General features: G+C 33.7%; 2 protein-coding genes across 2 annotated transcripts; both read right to left on the reverse strand.

The window, feature by feature from the left end:
• On the reverse strand, positions 1 to 1,581 carry LOC117692903 (uncharacterized). Its single transcript, XM_066080487.1, has 2 exons — positions 1,240 to 1,581; positions 1 to 325 (listed from the first exon to the last, which is right to left on the reverse strand). Exons 1-2 carry the CDS (start codon positions 1,361 to 1,363, stop codon positions 204 to 206), a joined length of 246 nt encoding a protein of 81 aa, XP_065936559.1. The 5' UTR covers positions 1,364 to 1,581; the 3' UTR covers positions 1 to 203.
• Positions 1,582 to 6,455: 4,874 nt separating this feature from the next.
• LOC136273470 (uncharacterized) lies at positions 6,456 to 9,323 on the reverse strand. Its single transcript, XM_066077901.1, has 3 exons — positions 9,307 to 9,323; positions 7,863 to 8,367; positions 6,456 to 7,403 (listed from the first exon to the last, which is right to left on the reverse strand). Exons 1-3 carry the CDS (start codon positions 9,321 to 9,323, stop codon positions 6,456 to 6,458), a joined length of 1,470 nt encoding a protein of 489 aa, XP_065933973.1.
• Positions 9,324 to 13,350: the final 4,027 nt, after the last annotated feature.

The following is a 13,350-nucleotide window of genomic DNA, read 5'->3' on the forward strand; positions in this document are numbered from 1 at the left end:
TTGAAATTGTTGAAGATGTTTATTTATATCAAAAGTTCTAAGAGTACTGAGTATACAAAATGAATGCAAGTTCAAGTTAAAAACCACAATATTAATACATAATACAATGTGTCATTAAGCCGGCGAATTGATTTGATTTTGATCTGCGCATCCTTTGAGCTTTGCTATGCCACGTCTGGTTGTGTAATCCAGAATAATTGTATCTAAAGTCCCCCCAAAGCGAGGACGAACGGTAAGATCAGAATGAAAGCGACGCTTAATGGAAACATTTTCCCTGCAGAATTGTCCGTGGTTGTCGTTTCCGGTTCGGGTGTAGGAGTGGTTCCTGCAAGACGGAAATGAAATAATCTAATAGATATTCTTTTAGAAAGATGATAGAATTTCTTAGAGTCTGATATATTGCGACAGTTGTGTTTGCAATAAGTTACATAGTGGAACACATATGGAGTTATGGCATGCATTAGAAACCACTGCCCTCGATAGGTGGCGTTGTTGGGCGCTTATTCAGAATGCACATGCACACTACACAGACAGATGCAGATCTTATAAGCCCTTGTTATCGATTCGTCAGTAGCCTACTTCCTCCTGTTCTGTGTCGACGCACTGTCTGAAGCGTTCTACCTTCTGATGGAAAGAGGGTTGGGGGATAGGGCAAAGTATATTATCACTTAAAAATATGGACGGAAGTATTATAATGTGTGATATTTTAAATAATTAGTTTTGAATAATTTTATATTCGCATCTATAAATGCCATAAGCTTAAAAGCCCTATACGAAAATCAAAAACCAGGAAACAGTAAAAACAATACTCTATATGTACAAATAATATTGTACATGTACAAATAATACTGTACATGTACATATATCAATTTATTTACGATTTCCGTTTTTTACCAATATTGAATGCTAATTAAACTTATTTGTATTCTATGACTTAAACTTGTTTACAATGTACATAACTTACCGTATGACTTGAAAATGAAATCCATAAAATATGATATATTCAAGAGAAATGTTAAAAATTCATGTTTATTAGATGGATTACATCGATAATTCTTGATGAGAAGGTTTACATACGAATACTAAAATAAAGGCTCGCTTGAAACAAAACAAATGTTGCCTTATCGAAACTAAATTTCAAGAGCTCTGCTGACGGACTTACATGTAGTAATTATTGCAGATAATAATAATAACTATTCAATACATGGTGGTACCCAAACAACAATAGGAGCTCCCTACCTGTGTCCCCCGCCGCTGTGCTCGACTCCTCCCCCGCATCCTCCAGGGTAGTAGTGGAACCATCGTTAGCCCCCGTCAGCACCACCAAAATCCCCATGACCAGGAGCGCACCTGCTAGCTTCATCGTTCTCCTCCAAAATCAATATGCTGGTCCCCGAATTCTGTCAAACTTGTTAATAGACCTATGTAATCCGCAATCATGCACAGAAAATTATCACAATTTGCTAAGAGTCATTGACGATGTACGTCAGGTCTTCGCGCATGAAAATGAGAGGAAAGATGTGCAATTTTCTGTCAAACGATGACACTAGCTGCTGTCAGTGTCTGGAACTTATTGACCAACAGAAGCAAAAGAGTAATGGAGCTGACTAACTCGCATATTCATGCGGATTACAAAAATGATGACATCTTAATTTAGCTTCTATTGATTCGAGATCTGGGAGCAGATCTACAGCTCCCTCACAGAGAGAGGTTCGGAGATACATTAGATCGGGCCTGCTTGGTACTTGTCTTCTACTGGCCGTGATAGGGTCCACATTGTCTGGATACTCAATGAATAAATTCGTCAACATGATGTGCGTGATTTATTTTAAATGAAATAAAATACATTTGCTATAAATTGTTATATAAATATTTGTTCGATATATCCTTTTTGTAAATTTGTATATTCTTTATATGTTTTCTATGTACGAAATATATCCTTAAAAGAAAAGAATACGTTTTCTTTGTAGAAGTCTTTTATATAATGTTCAATATAGAAATATACAAGTACTTCAATTAGTAAAATTGTTTCTATAACATGAATACAAAGTTCAAACATTTGTCTTTTCAAACAGTGGCGGTGTTTGTGTTTTTGCCGTTGCAAATAACTTGTATGAATTAAAAATGACAAAAACAAACTGCCGACTATCTCAAAAATCCATAAAACGAAATACAAATTCGGAGCAGATCTAGAGCAACACAGACCTCTAAAAAGATAGAGGTAGGATCAGATGCCAAGGAGGAGTGAGCATCCTCTGCTGACCGGTCACACCCGCCGTGTGCTCTTTGTCGTAATCGGGAACCCCCCCCCCCCCCCCGGAAAAGTCCGTAGACAAGTAAGTGATTAGTTATAGTCTAACAATTAGTATAAAAAACATTAGTAAGCATGCGAATAATGATTAAATTTCATGTTGCAAAATTAACCGGATGCTATGTTACTGATTCCTCACATAAAAAAATTAATCTTTTCCCTAGCTGTCATTATCACATTTTACATATAATAATATATTCATATTTTTCAAATACAATGCATGTTCCTTTACTTTTTATAAAACCTTTTTATTTAAAACTTTTGATGACGCCATTCAGGTCGTTAATATATTAAATGTGCAAAGCACACTATTAGCTGAAATACAAACTGACTTCATTTTGTCAAGAAAACAAGTATATTCATGCACTCCTCACACAATAGCAAAAAATACCACAAAATCGATATCTTTATAGTTTCAAACAAATTATATGAACAAAAGTAACAACAACAATTTCCAACAACTTAATTTAATAATTCACTAAGAAACCCACGCGCAACACAAAAGCATTACGATTTAACTACATTATCAACAACAACCACACTTTCAAATTTAAATCTGATATCATATATCTACTTATGCTTACACTGAAATGTACATGTATATTACCGACTTTTTCGTCCGTCTGTGAGTTAAGCGATCTCTCTCATGTATTAAATCAACATATGGTTTATTTTGTTTAGAATATTCAATTAAGGGTTTCTTAATGACATTAATTAATGTGTACAAATGTGCAACAAAACTACAAGGATGCTTTCAACATTATCACTTGTACCCAATGTAATACAATCAATGACTCGGTAATGTCATAAGAACAATAGCGGACCACATCCACACTTCCCATAAGCCTTTGCCTAACCCAACTGCTCTGTTTTGTCCTTCTGTACCTGAAATTAAGCAATACATGAATAAATTGGTTCAAAGTTTGAAGGCGGATTGCTACATCATTTTTTTTTCTTTGGACCGTTAAAATGTAATTAATATAATAATAAAACCTGATTTCGTTGATCAAATATGGTATTCGTTTATTATATGTGCTATGGATATCATAAATGATTTTTTTGTATGTTTTATGAGGGATAAAGATTAAATATAATCTTTAAATAAGACGTGTCTTTTAGAGAGAAAAAATGTTAGAAATCATTGCCTGAAAAGTTGACAATGTTGCATCAGAAATGTGTTTTGTTTTATATTATACTAGATAATATCCCGCATAAGCCGCGAAATAACACTAATATTCACATTAATATAATACGATGATTAATATGTTGAACCAAATTTGTTTGGGTTAATTTTTGTATTACTGTGTCCGAAAATTTTCTTAATTGCTTTTTTAACATATTCTATAAAACTACACAAATAGCAACTGCATGGTTGGATATTTAGAGGAGTGGTCAAATGAAAGTTTAAACCGAAATTGATTTTACATGGACATGAACATCGCCTTAATTCCTTTTGTTGCAGCTGACTGGAAGAAACAACATTTTTTAAACTTTCCTTTAAACTAGGTTTATTGTGCGTCTTATGTCTTTCTTAATTTTAATCTTTAGGTCATGTTTTACTATATAATAGCGAGCGAAGCGCCGCTGGCGTAGCGAGCTCCTAGACAACGTGTACGAACAGAGACAATTCGAGTTGGAATCTGCACATTGTTCAAAGAAATTTTTATGAGGCCACGTGAAAAAGTTCTATATATCTCAATAATCCTTTGCGGTGAATAGCAACATGGTGAAACAGGAAGCGTCTCTAAGGAAAATTCTTACCTTTTAATCGTATACATCTATTTCATTTATAACAACAAAAATTAAACCTCGTCAACCCCGTTTTATGCATGCATCATTTATAATTCCATTACAAGTTTCACCGGAGGGGACTATACGTCTATAGCTTTCCTCTGCATCCGTCAGTCCGTATGTCTGTCTGTCTGTCCCTCTTCAGTTTTCAACTCGTTTTGTTTTATGCGTTTGAGGAATAATATGAAGCAGCTGCAAAATGTCAAACTACAGATCATATTCACACTTTTGTAGGTCTGGTTGACATATTTTCGAGAAAATTAATTTTTTTTATTCCAATTAGGCTATATAATGTTCGGATTCGTTATCAGGTTTCGGTGTGTATTGGTGTGTATTGAATAAACGAGGCCAGTATGATGTTAGTACATATAATACCGAGCGCAGCGAGAGGCGGGCGAAGTGCTAGCCCGCCTTGCTAAGCGAGGATTAATGGTAACACGTATAATTATATAAGAATTCAGTGAAAAAAGAAAGTTGAATCAGGGGTACTACGGCCAAAAACATTTTCTTCCAGACCTGGGCGCCGTTTTTAAAAAGTTAGTTCGATCATTGATTGATTGGTACATATCGAAGTTTACTGTCCTTAAACTCGATTAAAAAGTTCTAGTGTTTAAATAGAAGGTAATTTGAATTAAAAGAGATTAAAAAGGAAACCAGATAAGTTTCAATAGTGCTTCAATCAAGAAACACGACTATACTCTGTCCCCCTCTACCGCTTCAGGTTTCAATACACATCCCGAAATTGAAAGTCTACGGAGATTTTGCATTGCAACAGCCATTAATAAGCCCGGATGATAACGTTAAAAAATTGCGCGATGTATTCCGAGTGTATTCCGAATGGAGAAAAGATGTAAACATTTCCCATTATAAATCTCCGTAAGGAATATGTTTTCGTTCCTGTGAATTTTTCTGAGAGAAAAGAGATAATTGTTCAATGAAAATATCTTGGATATATTCCCTTTTAACGATTTCAACTGTATTTCTTTCACAGGTATGTGTAATTTTATTAAAAATCATCAAAAAGCGATGGAAGCAATAACTTGGGACAGACTATAGTTCTATGTATGTCTTATCATATTCTCAGATGGAAAAGTAAAAACATTATCATCAAGGAACTGTTCTTTTATTAGATACTCAACAAAGTATTCAATTTTATTACAGTGACATTCATTTGAATTAAATTGATGAACAATGAAAGAAGAAACAAAAAAAAATTCGGAATCACGTAACTCTCTTCGGCTATTTCCGTAGACAAAACTTGAACGTGTTACGTCTGAAATAAGACGTCATAATGTAGACTGAGCACGCGACGTTTAGTTTAACTTTGACGAATGATTTGATCGAGAAGGCAGCTAGGCGGATCCTACCGTGTGCGTTTCAAATAGATTTTGTTATACAAAAATCAATCTGCACTGTGTTAAATCTGCGCTAGGTCCAACGGTCACACCGTTTACATATTAATATCGTGCGTTACTTATACCACCCCTTTTATCATCTTTAGCAAACAAATAAGTTTTGTAAAATAGTGTAAAGCGTTGGGCTGTAAATTATTTTTTAATTTTTTTTTGTATTATTACAATCGGGTTCGTTACCGAGTTGGGTTGTTTAACTTTTTGGTTACATTAATGTACCTAAGACGGTAAGAAATGATTTTTTGCATAACAGTTCATTGTTTTCACAAATTTCTACCAGCTGCGAAAACTTAATGGACTTGGCGGAACTACAGGAGGTAACATAAAGAGTATGATTTTACACACTTTGTGTTTAATTTTGATATCAACCTTATAATGTGAATTTCCTCTATTTTTTAATTCTGATTAAAGCATCACAACTCGTTATAATAGTTCTAAAATAGAGGTATGCTTCAAAGCTTTCATAGAATAATACAAACCGGTAGGGGATGTGAATTGCTTATGCAATACTCTCGGAATGCTTGTTCAAATAGACGTTATCACAATTTGTTTATGGTTCACAAATTATTTATAAGGTTTACTTCTAATCTGTCGTGGTAAATAATGTATGTAATTTATTTTTAACGTGTATACATATTTTTTTCGCATATCCTAAACCAAAGTTTTTATCAAACGTATCTGTCCCGATGATTACATGTAACTCGCCCTACACTTTTGGCCATTGTATTTTCGTCAACCCGCGTTTTTCCCCACCCCATTCTCTTAAGTTCTTTCCATCAAAACTAAAATGAGTTTAATTGGCACATTTTATCTTTTAACTTTTTTTTAATAACTAAAGATGTCCAATCAAAAGCATTTGCCAGCGATGCATGATGAACTCGCTATACATTCTCCGCAATGAATTTAAGTTATATCAAGAGTTCTCATTATATAAATACTTACTAGATGCGGTTGTCACAGTTAAGGTTGTCGGTGATTGAGGTACAGATGATGCCACTATTGCGGGTGTTGAAGATGTTGGTACAGATGATAACACTGTTGAGAGTGTCGTTGATTGTGCAACTTTTGGGGGTGTTGTTGATAATGTTGTTGGTGCAGATGTTGTATTTGTTGATGATGTTGGTGCAGATGTTGTATTTGTTGATGGTGTTGATGATGTTGGTGCAGATGTTGTATTTGTTGAGGGTGTTGATGATTGTGGTACAGACGATGTATAATTTGAGGGTGTTGATGATGTTGGTGCAGATGTTGTTTTTGTTGAGGATGTTGATGATTGTGATACAGATGTTGTATTTGTTGAGTGTATTGATGATTGTGGTACAGACGATGTATTTGTTGAGGATGTTGAGGATGTTTGTGCAGATGTTGTTTTTGTTGAGGGTGTTGATGATGTTTGTGCAGATGTTGTATTTGTTGAGGATGTTGGTGCAGATGTTTTTCTTGAGGGTATTGATGATGTTTGTGCAGATGTTGTTTTTGTTGAGGGTGTTGATGATGTTTGTGCAGATGTTGTATTGGTTGAGGATGTTGGTGCAGATGTTTTTCTTGAGGGTATTGATGATGTTTGTGCAGATGTTGTATTTGTTGAGGATGTTGGTGCAGATGTTTTTCTTGAGGGTATTGATGATGTTTGTGCAGATGTTGTTTTGGTTGAGGGTGTTGATGATGTTTGTGCAGATGTTGTATTGGTTGAGGATGTTGGTGCAGATGTTTTTCTTGAGGGTATTGATGATGTTTGTGCAGATGTTGTATTGGTTGAGGATGTTGGTGCAGATGTTTTTCTTGAGGGTATTGATGATGTTTGTGCAGATGTTGTTTTTGTTGAGGGTGTTGATGATGTTTGTGCAGATGTTGTATTGGTTGAGGATGTTGGTGCAGATGTTGTTTTTCTTGAGGGTATTGATGATGTTGGTGCAGATGTTTTATTTGTTGAGGGTGTTGATGATAGTGGTAAAGACGATGTATAATTTGAGGGTGTTAATGATGTTGGTAGAGATGTTGTATTTGTTGAGGGTGTTAATGATGTTGGTACATATGTTGTATTTGTTGAGGATGTTGATGATACCGGCTCAGATGATGTCACTGTTGAGGATGTTGATGATAACGGTTCAGATGTTGTATTTGTTGAGGATGTTGATGATAACGGTTCAGATGTTGTATTTGTTGAGGGTGTTGATGATAACGGTTCAGATGTTGTATTTGTTGAGGGTGTTGATGATGTTGGTAGAGATGTTGTATTTGCTGAGGATGTTGATGATCTTGGTGCGGATATTGTATTTGTTGAGGGTGTTGATGATAACGGTTCAGATGTTGTATTTGTTGATGGTGTTGATGATGTTGGTACAGACGATGTATTTGTTGAGGATGTTGATGATGTTGGTCCAGATATTGTATTTGTTGAGGGTGTTGATGATAGTGGTACAGACGATGTATAATTTGAGGGTGTTGATGATGTTGGTACAGGCGATGTATTTGTTGAGGATGTTGATGATGTTGGTCCAGATGTTGTTTTTGTTGAGGGTGTTGGTGATTGTGATACAGATGTTGTCTTTGTTGAGGTTGTTAATAATGTTGGTGCAGATGTTGTATTTGCTGAGTGTGTTGATGATTTTGATACAGATGATGTCACTGTTGAGGATGTTGATGATTGTGAAAAAGAGGATGTATTTGTTGAGTGTGTTGATGATGTTGGTACAGCCGATTTCACTGTTGAGGATTCTGGTGATTGTGGAACAGAAAAAGCCGCTGTAAATGGTTTTGATGATTGTTTTGTTGGTGTTTGTGTTTCTCTTAATGCTGATGTTAATATTACTGGTAAAGATGATTGGATGAAAGTTTGTGTTTTTGACGGTTCTGTTGTTTGTATTGATGTGAGTGTTAATGCAGTTTGAACAGGTGTTACTTTTTTTCGTGATATCATTGTTGTAAGTATTTCATTTGTTGATGAAATAACATTTGTTGGAGTTCCTTTTGGTGTAACTGCTGCTTGTGAAGATACAGTACTGGCTGTGATTGCAATGCCTGATGTTGAGTTAGCCGTAGACGATTCTGTTTGGATTTGCGTGGTTGTACTTGATCCACTTCTTGGTGTATAGCTTACAGATGATGTAGATGATGTTTGTGTTCCTGAATAGTTGCCTTTGTCAAGAGTAGTACTCAGGTTAAGCGGTAGATTTGTTAAAATGTAACTTGATGTTGATGTTGTTGCATTATTAACATCTACTGAAGGTGTTGTGGAACTTAAAGTTCCTTTTAACAGCTCAAAATACATTGGAAACAATATTAGGTAGATCTTCATCTGAAAAATCACAATATTCAAACTCTTTTAGGAATTTTCTTAACGAATATTAAAGATATGAAAAACCATATAAATAACATGTGTTGGGTAATTATGCTAGTGCCAACGTAATATTTTTTCACCCACGTTAGATGCATTTTGGGAAAAAATTCATGTACACTAATTGATTAACCATTGCCTACAAAGTATCACTATTTTTGTTTTTATTTGATTTCCCTTAGGAAAAACAATTCCATTAGAAAATTAATTTTTCTTGAAAAGAACTTTTTATATTGAGAAAAAAAAGATTCGGACAGGTGGTTTATCTATTGGAAAAAAAGTTTTCTATCGGATTTCATAATCGTATGGGTATTTTATATAAATTCTGTCAGAACTTAAATTCCTACAACAGGGTCTTCAAATTCGAAAGGTAGTTTCAATTACCCTATAGGAAAATTGTTTTCCCCATGGAAACATCAACTATAGGGGTTTATGTTTAACGGTAGATATCTTACCTAACAGCGAGATACATCAACTACGTTATATACTATGCAATAGTCCATGACATGACATTTACAACCAAAAGCTTTATTTATATGTATTTTTCATTTCTCGAGCATAATATCCTATATTTATTCTTATGTTGCAAACAACAACACATATACGAAATAAAAACAATATCAAACAATATATGTTAAGCTAGTATATATGTCTAAAATTCAGTTTGACTGACGTATATATCTACAGTTCAGTTTAGTTTTGAGAGCTGACAAGACAAATTGGGAAAAACTCTTTAAGGAAACATAGAATGTTTGAGTTTCTGTAGAACATACTGAGGTGTTCTGTGTTTCATTTTTCATTTTTATCTGACATAATTATGATTTATGAGTATATGCAAAAAATAAGGACTTTACCTTTGATTTCTTGTTATAAAGAAATACTAGTATCCTTCTTAAATATTGTCCGGTTGACCTCCTATTTGTGGGATACAGATTCTCCGTACTGAGATGAGTCTTTATCAAAACTATTTCTTAATCTTCATGCATTTGATAAAATTCAGAATTTTATTGACAGAACAGGACCAATCGAAGAAATATCACCGTTGTTGAGATTAGCGCCGATTAAAACAATAAGAGCCGACTTCAGTGTTTGTTTAGGCATATAAATCGACAGGTGAATATTATTCCCAATGCATCATTTATTAGAACGATGTTTTTTATTGCAGGCATGAAACATCGCAATTTCTGAGAAATTCTTTGAAAAATAAATTTTGTAAAGTTATATTTCATATCTTATGTATAAATTTGTCATTCAGTAAGTCTATGATGTTTTAAAACTGACCAGTTATTAAACTTTTAGTCAAATAGGAAATGTTACATCTAAAAAACAAATGTGTGGTGAAAATGAATTTCTTTATTTTTAAAGATAAATATGTATGAACATTTTCTTAAATATTTTTTCAAGATTAAAAAAAATAATAATAGACATTATATCAGTCCATCATTATGTTTTTACGTCCATACATCATTTGATTTCTGAAATTTGGTTGCATGACAACATCATAACAAAAATATTTGCTTAATGATAATACTATTTACTCAAACACTATCATAATTCAGTTTCAAGATCTATCCACTTGAGGGCAGCAATGAATGATTTTTTGAAAATTAATTGAAAAAGGGTACCTTGGATCTCCTCCAGATTGTTTGTATATACATGCAGATTCAGGTGTGGTCTGGTCTATGCTTAAGGTGGCTCACTACACCTTGAAATATTTTCTCAAATCAGCAGAAAATTACTTGATTATGAGAGATATCATAATGGATAAGAAGTATTTAATAAAATAGGCAAAAAATGTGCAATTTTGGATGAACATTTACATTTTCAAAAATTTGATTCAGTTAACATAAACAATAGCTCCGGGCGGATTCGAACTCTTGATCTGCGGTTTAGAAGCCCAATACTTTAGCCACTGAGCTACGACGATGAACAACCCAATCGAACGATATTTAGATCGCTATATTGTGACGTAGTGTCTTAAAAAGTAAAAGTCTGGGTGTAGTGAGCTACCTTAAGGGCAAAGTCAAAGGGTGTCAAGCTGTTACAGTAAGAACCCCTTTGGCCCTGCAGTTTGTGGTCAGATCAGATGCCTGTATAAGAGGGTACACAGTAAGAAACGAATTTTTTCCCTTTTAAAGTGTATAACTACTACTAGAAACGTTCAAATGACTGCTACAACGGGAATACAAAAAGCCATACTTGGCTTATTTGTTAATATGATAGTTTTTTTTTATATAAATCAATGCAATACTCTATCTTATTCTAAAAGTTCCTACTAAAGATTGCCTAGTGTTGCTCCTAAAAATTGTTGTTGTCTTGGTAAATATTATGCGTCGTCAAATTTGTTGAGTAGCAAAACATTCAAAGAGATGATGTTTTCTCAAAATCACAGAACCTGAAGTATTTGCTGACAGATGCATGTAAAACATATAAAACATTTAAAAATATAAAACATTTAAAGTATGAAGTTATTCTCAGAGTTTGAATTGTTAATCGGATTATTGCAAAGTTCAATGTCATCATCATAGTGCACAAATAGCAATTAATCAAATTAATGATATACATTTTTTAATTTGATTATTGTAAGAAAATTAAAAAAAAACAAAATATGTAGACATATGGGTAAAACAAAGGAATTTCTGATTAAATAAGTAGCAATAGTTTCACTTAAATTAGTTGATTTCTTCAAGTGTATCAATTCACTAGTATACATATAGTAGCATACCGCATGGGAAAACTGAAAAATACTCTAGACTGCACCAAAAATTGACCATTGATCTCGTATATTGTAATTGCAAGTAGAATAAAGACAAGAGATATACCATTTTTACTGGTTTTGAGATCTAATCATAAGATTTTGGAATTTTATTTTTGTAATATTGAATCAAAAGTGGATAGAATTCAAAAAATGATAAATGATTTGAACTTCGTAATTTTTTTAATTTGGTTTTTAATTTTCAGTTACCTGTGCTCATCTCTATTTAACTTTATTTCCTTTTTAATGTTTTTCCTCTTCTTCTTTGAAGAGTTAATTTACTAGTTATACTTAATATAAACCAAATTTTAAAAATCCAGCCAGAGGTCTATAACACAAAAAAAAAATTATTGTCTGAGCAAACGTTATCCTTTATATACATAAGTGTACATTAATCATAAACAAGAATAGAATTCCTGGGTCCCCCGCCGGTCAAGCAGTATACTAGTATCGAGTCTATCGACCAATGCTGATTTTCGAACTTGACCAAGGTATTAGTGGTATAAACATCTGGTATTAATTTAATGAAAATCCGTCAAAATTTGTAGGCATGAGAGCGCTTACAAGGTCAATTTTTGGATAAAACGGAGTCATTATTGTGGTCAAAGTCCCATAACTCCAACAAAAAGTATCAACCAATGCTGATTTTCGAACTTGACCAAGGTATTAGTAGTATAAACATTTGGTATGAATTTAATAAAAATCCGTCAAAATTTGTAGGCATGAGAGCGCCTACATGTGTACAAGGTCAATTTTTTTGATAAAACGGAATCATTATTGTAGTCAAAGTCCCATAACTCCAACAAAAAGTATCGACCAATGCTGATTTTCGAACTTGACCAAGATATTAGTGATATAAACATTTGGTATAAATTTAATGAAAATCCGTCAAAATTTGTAGGCATGAGAGCGCTTACAAAAAAGTGTGACGCACGGACGCACAGACACACGGACCCACGGACACACGGACGGATGCCCGGCATTTCTATGTCCCCACTCCGTGTTGCGGCGGGGGACAATTAAGATATTTCGTTCAAATTATGATATCTCTTTTAATCATTTATAAATCAAGTGTTACTACATACAGGGCATTACCATGCAATGACTCGGGTATTTTTAAAGGTTGCTCTTTGACTTTAAGTCTTGTTAATTTCAAATTCACGTCCATAGTGAAATCGGTTACTAGTTACGAATTTCATCAAGTTGCATGTATGTTTACTTGTTGTTTCTGTATATGTGTCATTAAACTCTCAGGAATCACTTGATAGATTTAGGATATATAAGAAGCAACATCCTAGATTAAATCATCTCTAGATTGAAGTTCAAGTGAGCAAGCTTTCTTCAAGTGAAAAATAATTTCAAAGTAAAGGAATACTTGGTTAGAGTGGACAATTTTGACGGTTTTTTAAAAAGCAATCTAGGTTTTAAGCATGAAACGTAGGTAATTGACCTAGTCATTTGAAAGTAAAATTTAATGCTGCTATAGGTTGACTAGCAACAGTGCACATTAATATTTTTGTTCCTAAATATGAACTGTTCATTTGTAGAGCACGCCCTTAAGTATCGAATTAACCGAGAGAAAAAACTCCATATGCAGGTGATAAAGGTATATTGCTACAAGTAAAGAAAGTTGACCTTAGAAAAAATGAAGTCATCACGTTTATCATTAAGTTTTGATCTTAGGTTACCATCAATGCCCATTTCAAGTAAAATATCCAAATATATATGAAACAGATGACGCAGA

The sequence above is a fragment of the Magallana gigas genome, chromosome 3 (genome assembly GCF_963853765.1).
Source record: "Magallana gigas chromosome 3, xbMagGiga1.1, whole genome shotgun sequence".
Classification (NCBI taxonomy): Eukaryota; Metazoa; Mollusca; class Bivalvia; order Ostreida; family Ostreidae; genus Magallana; species Magallana gigas.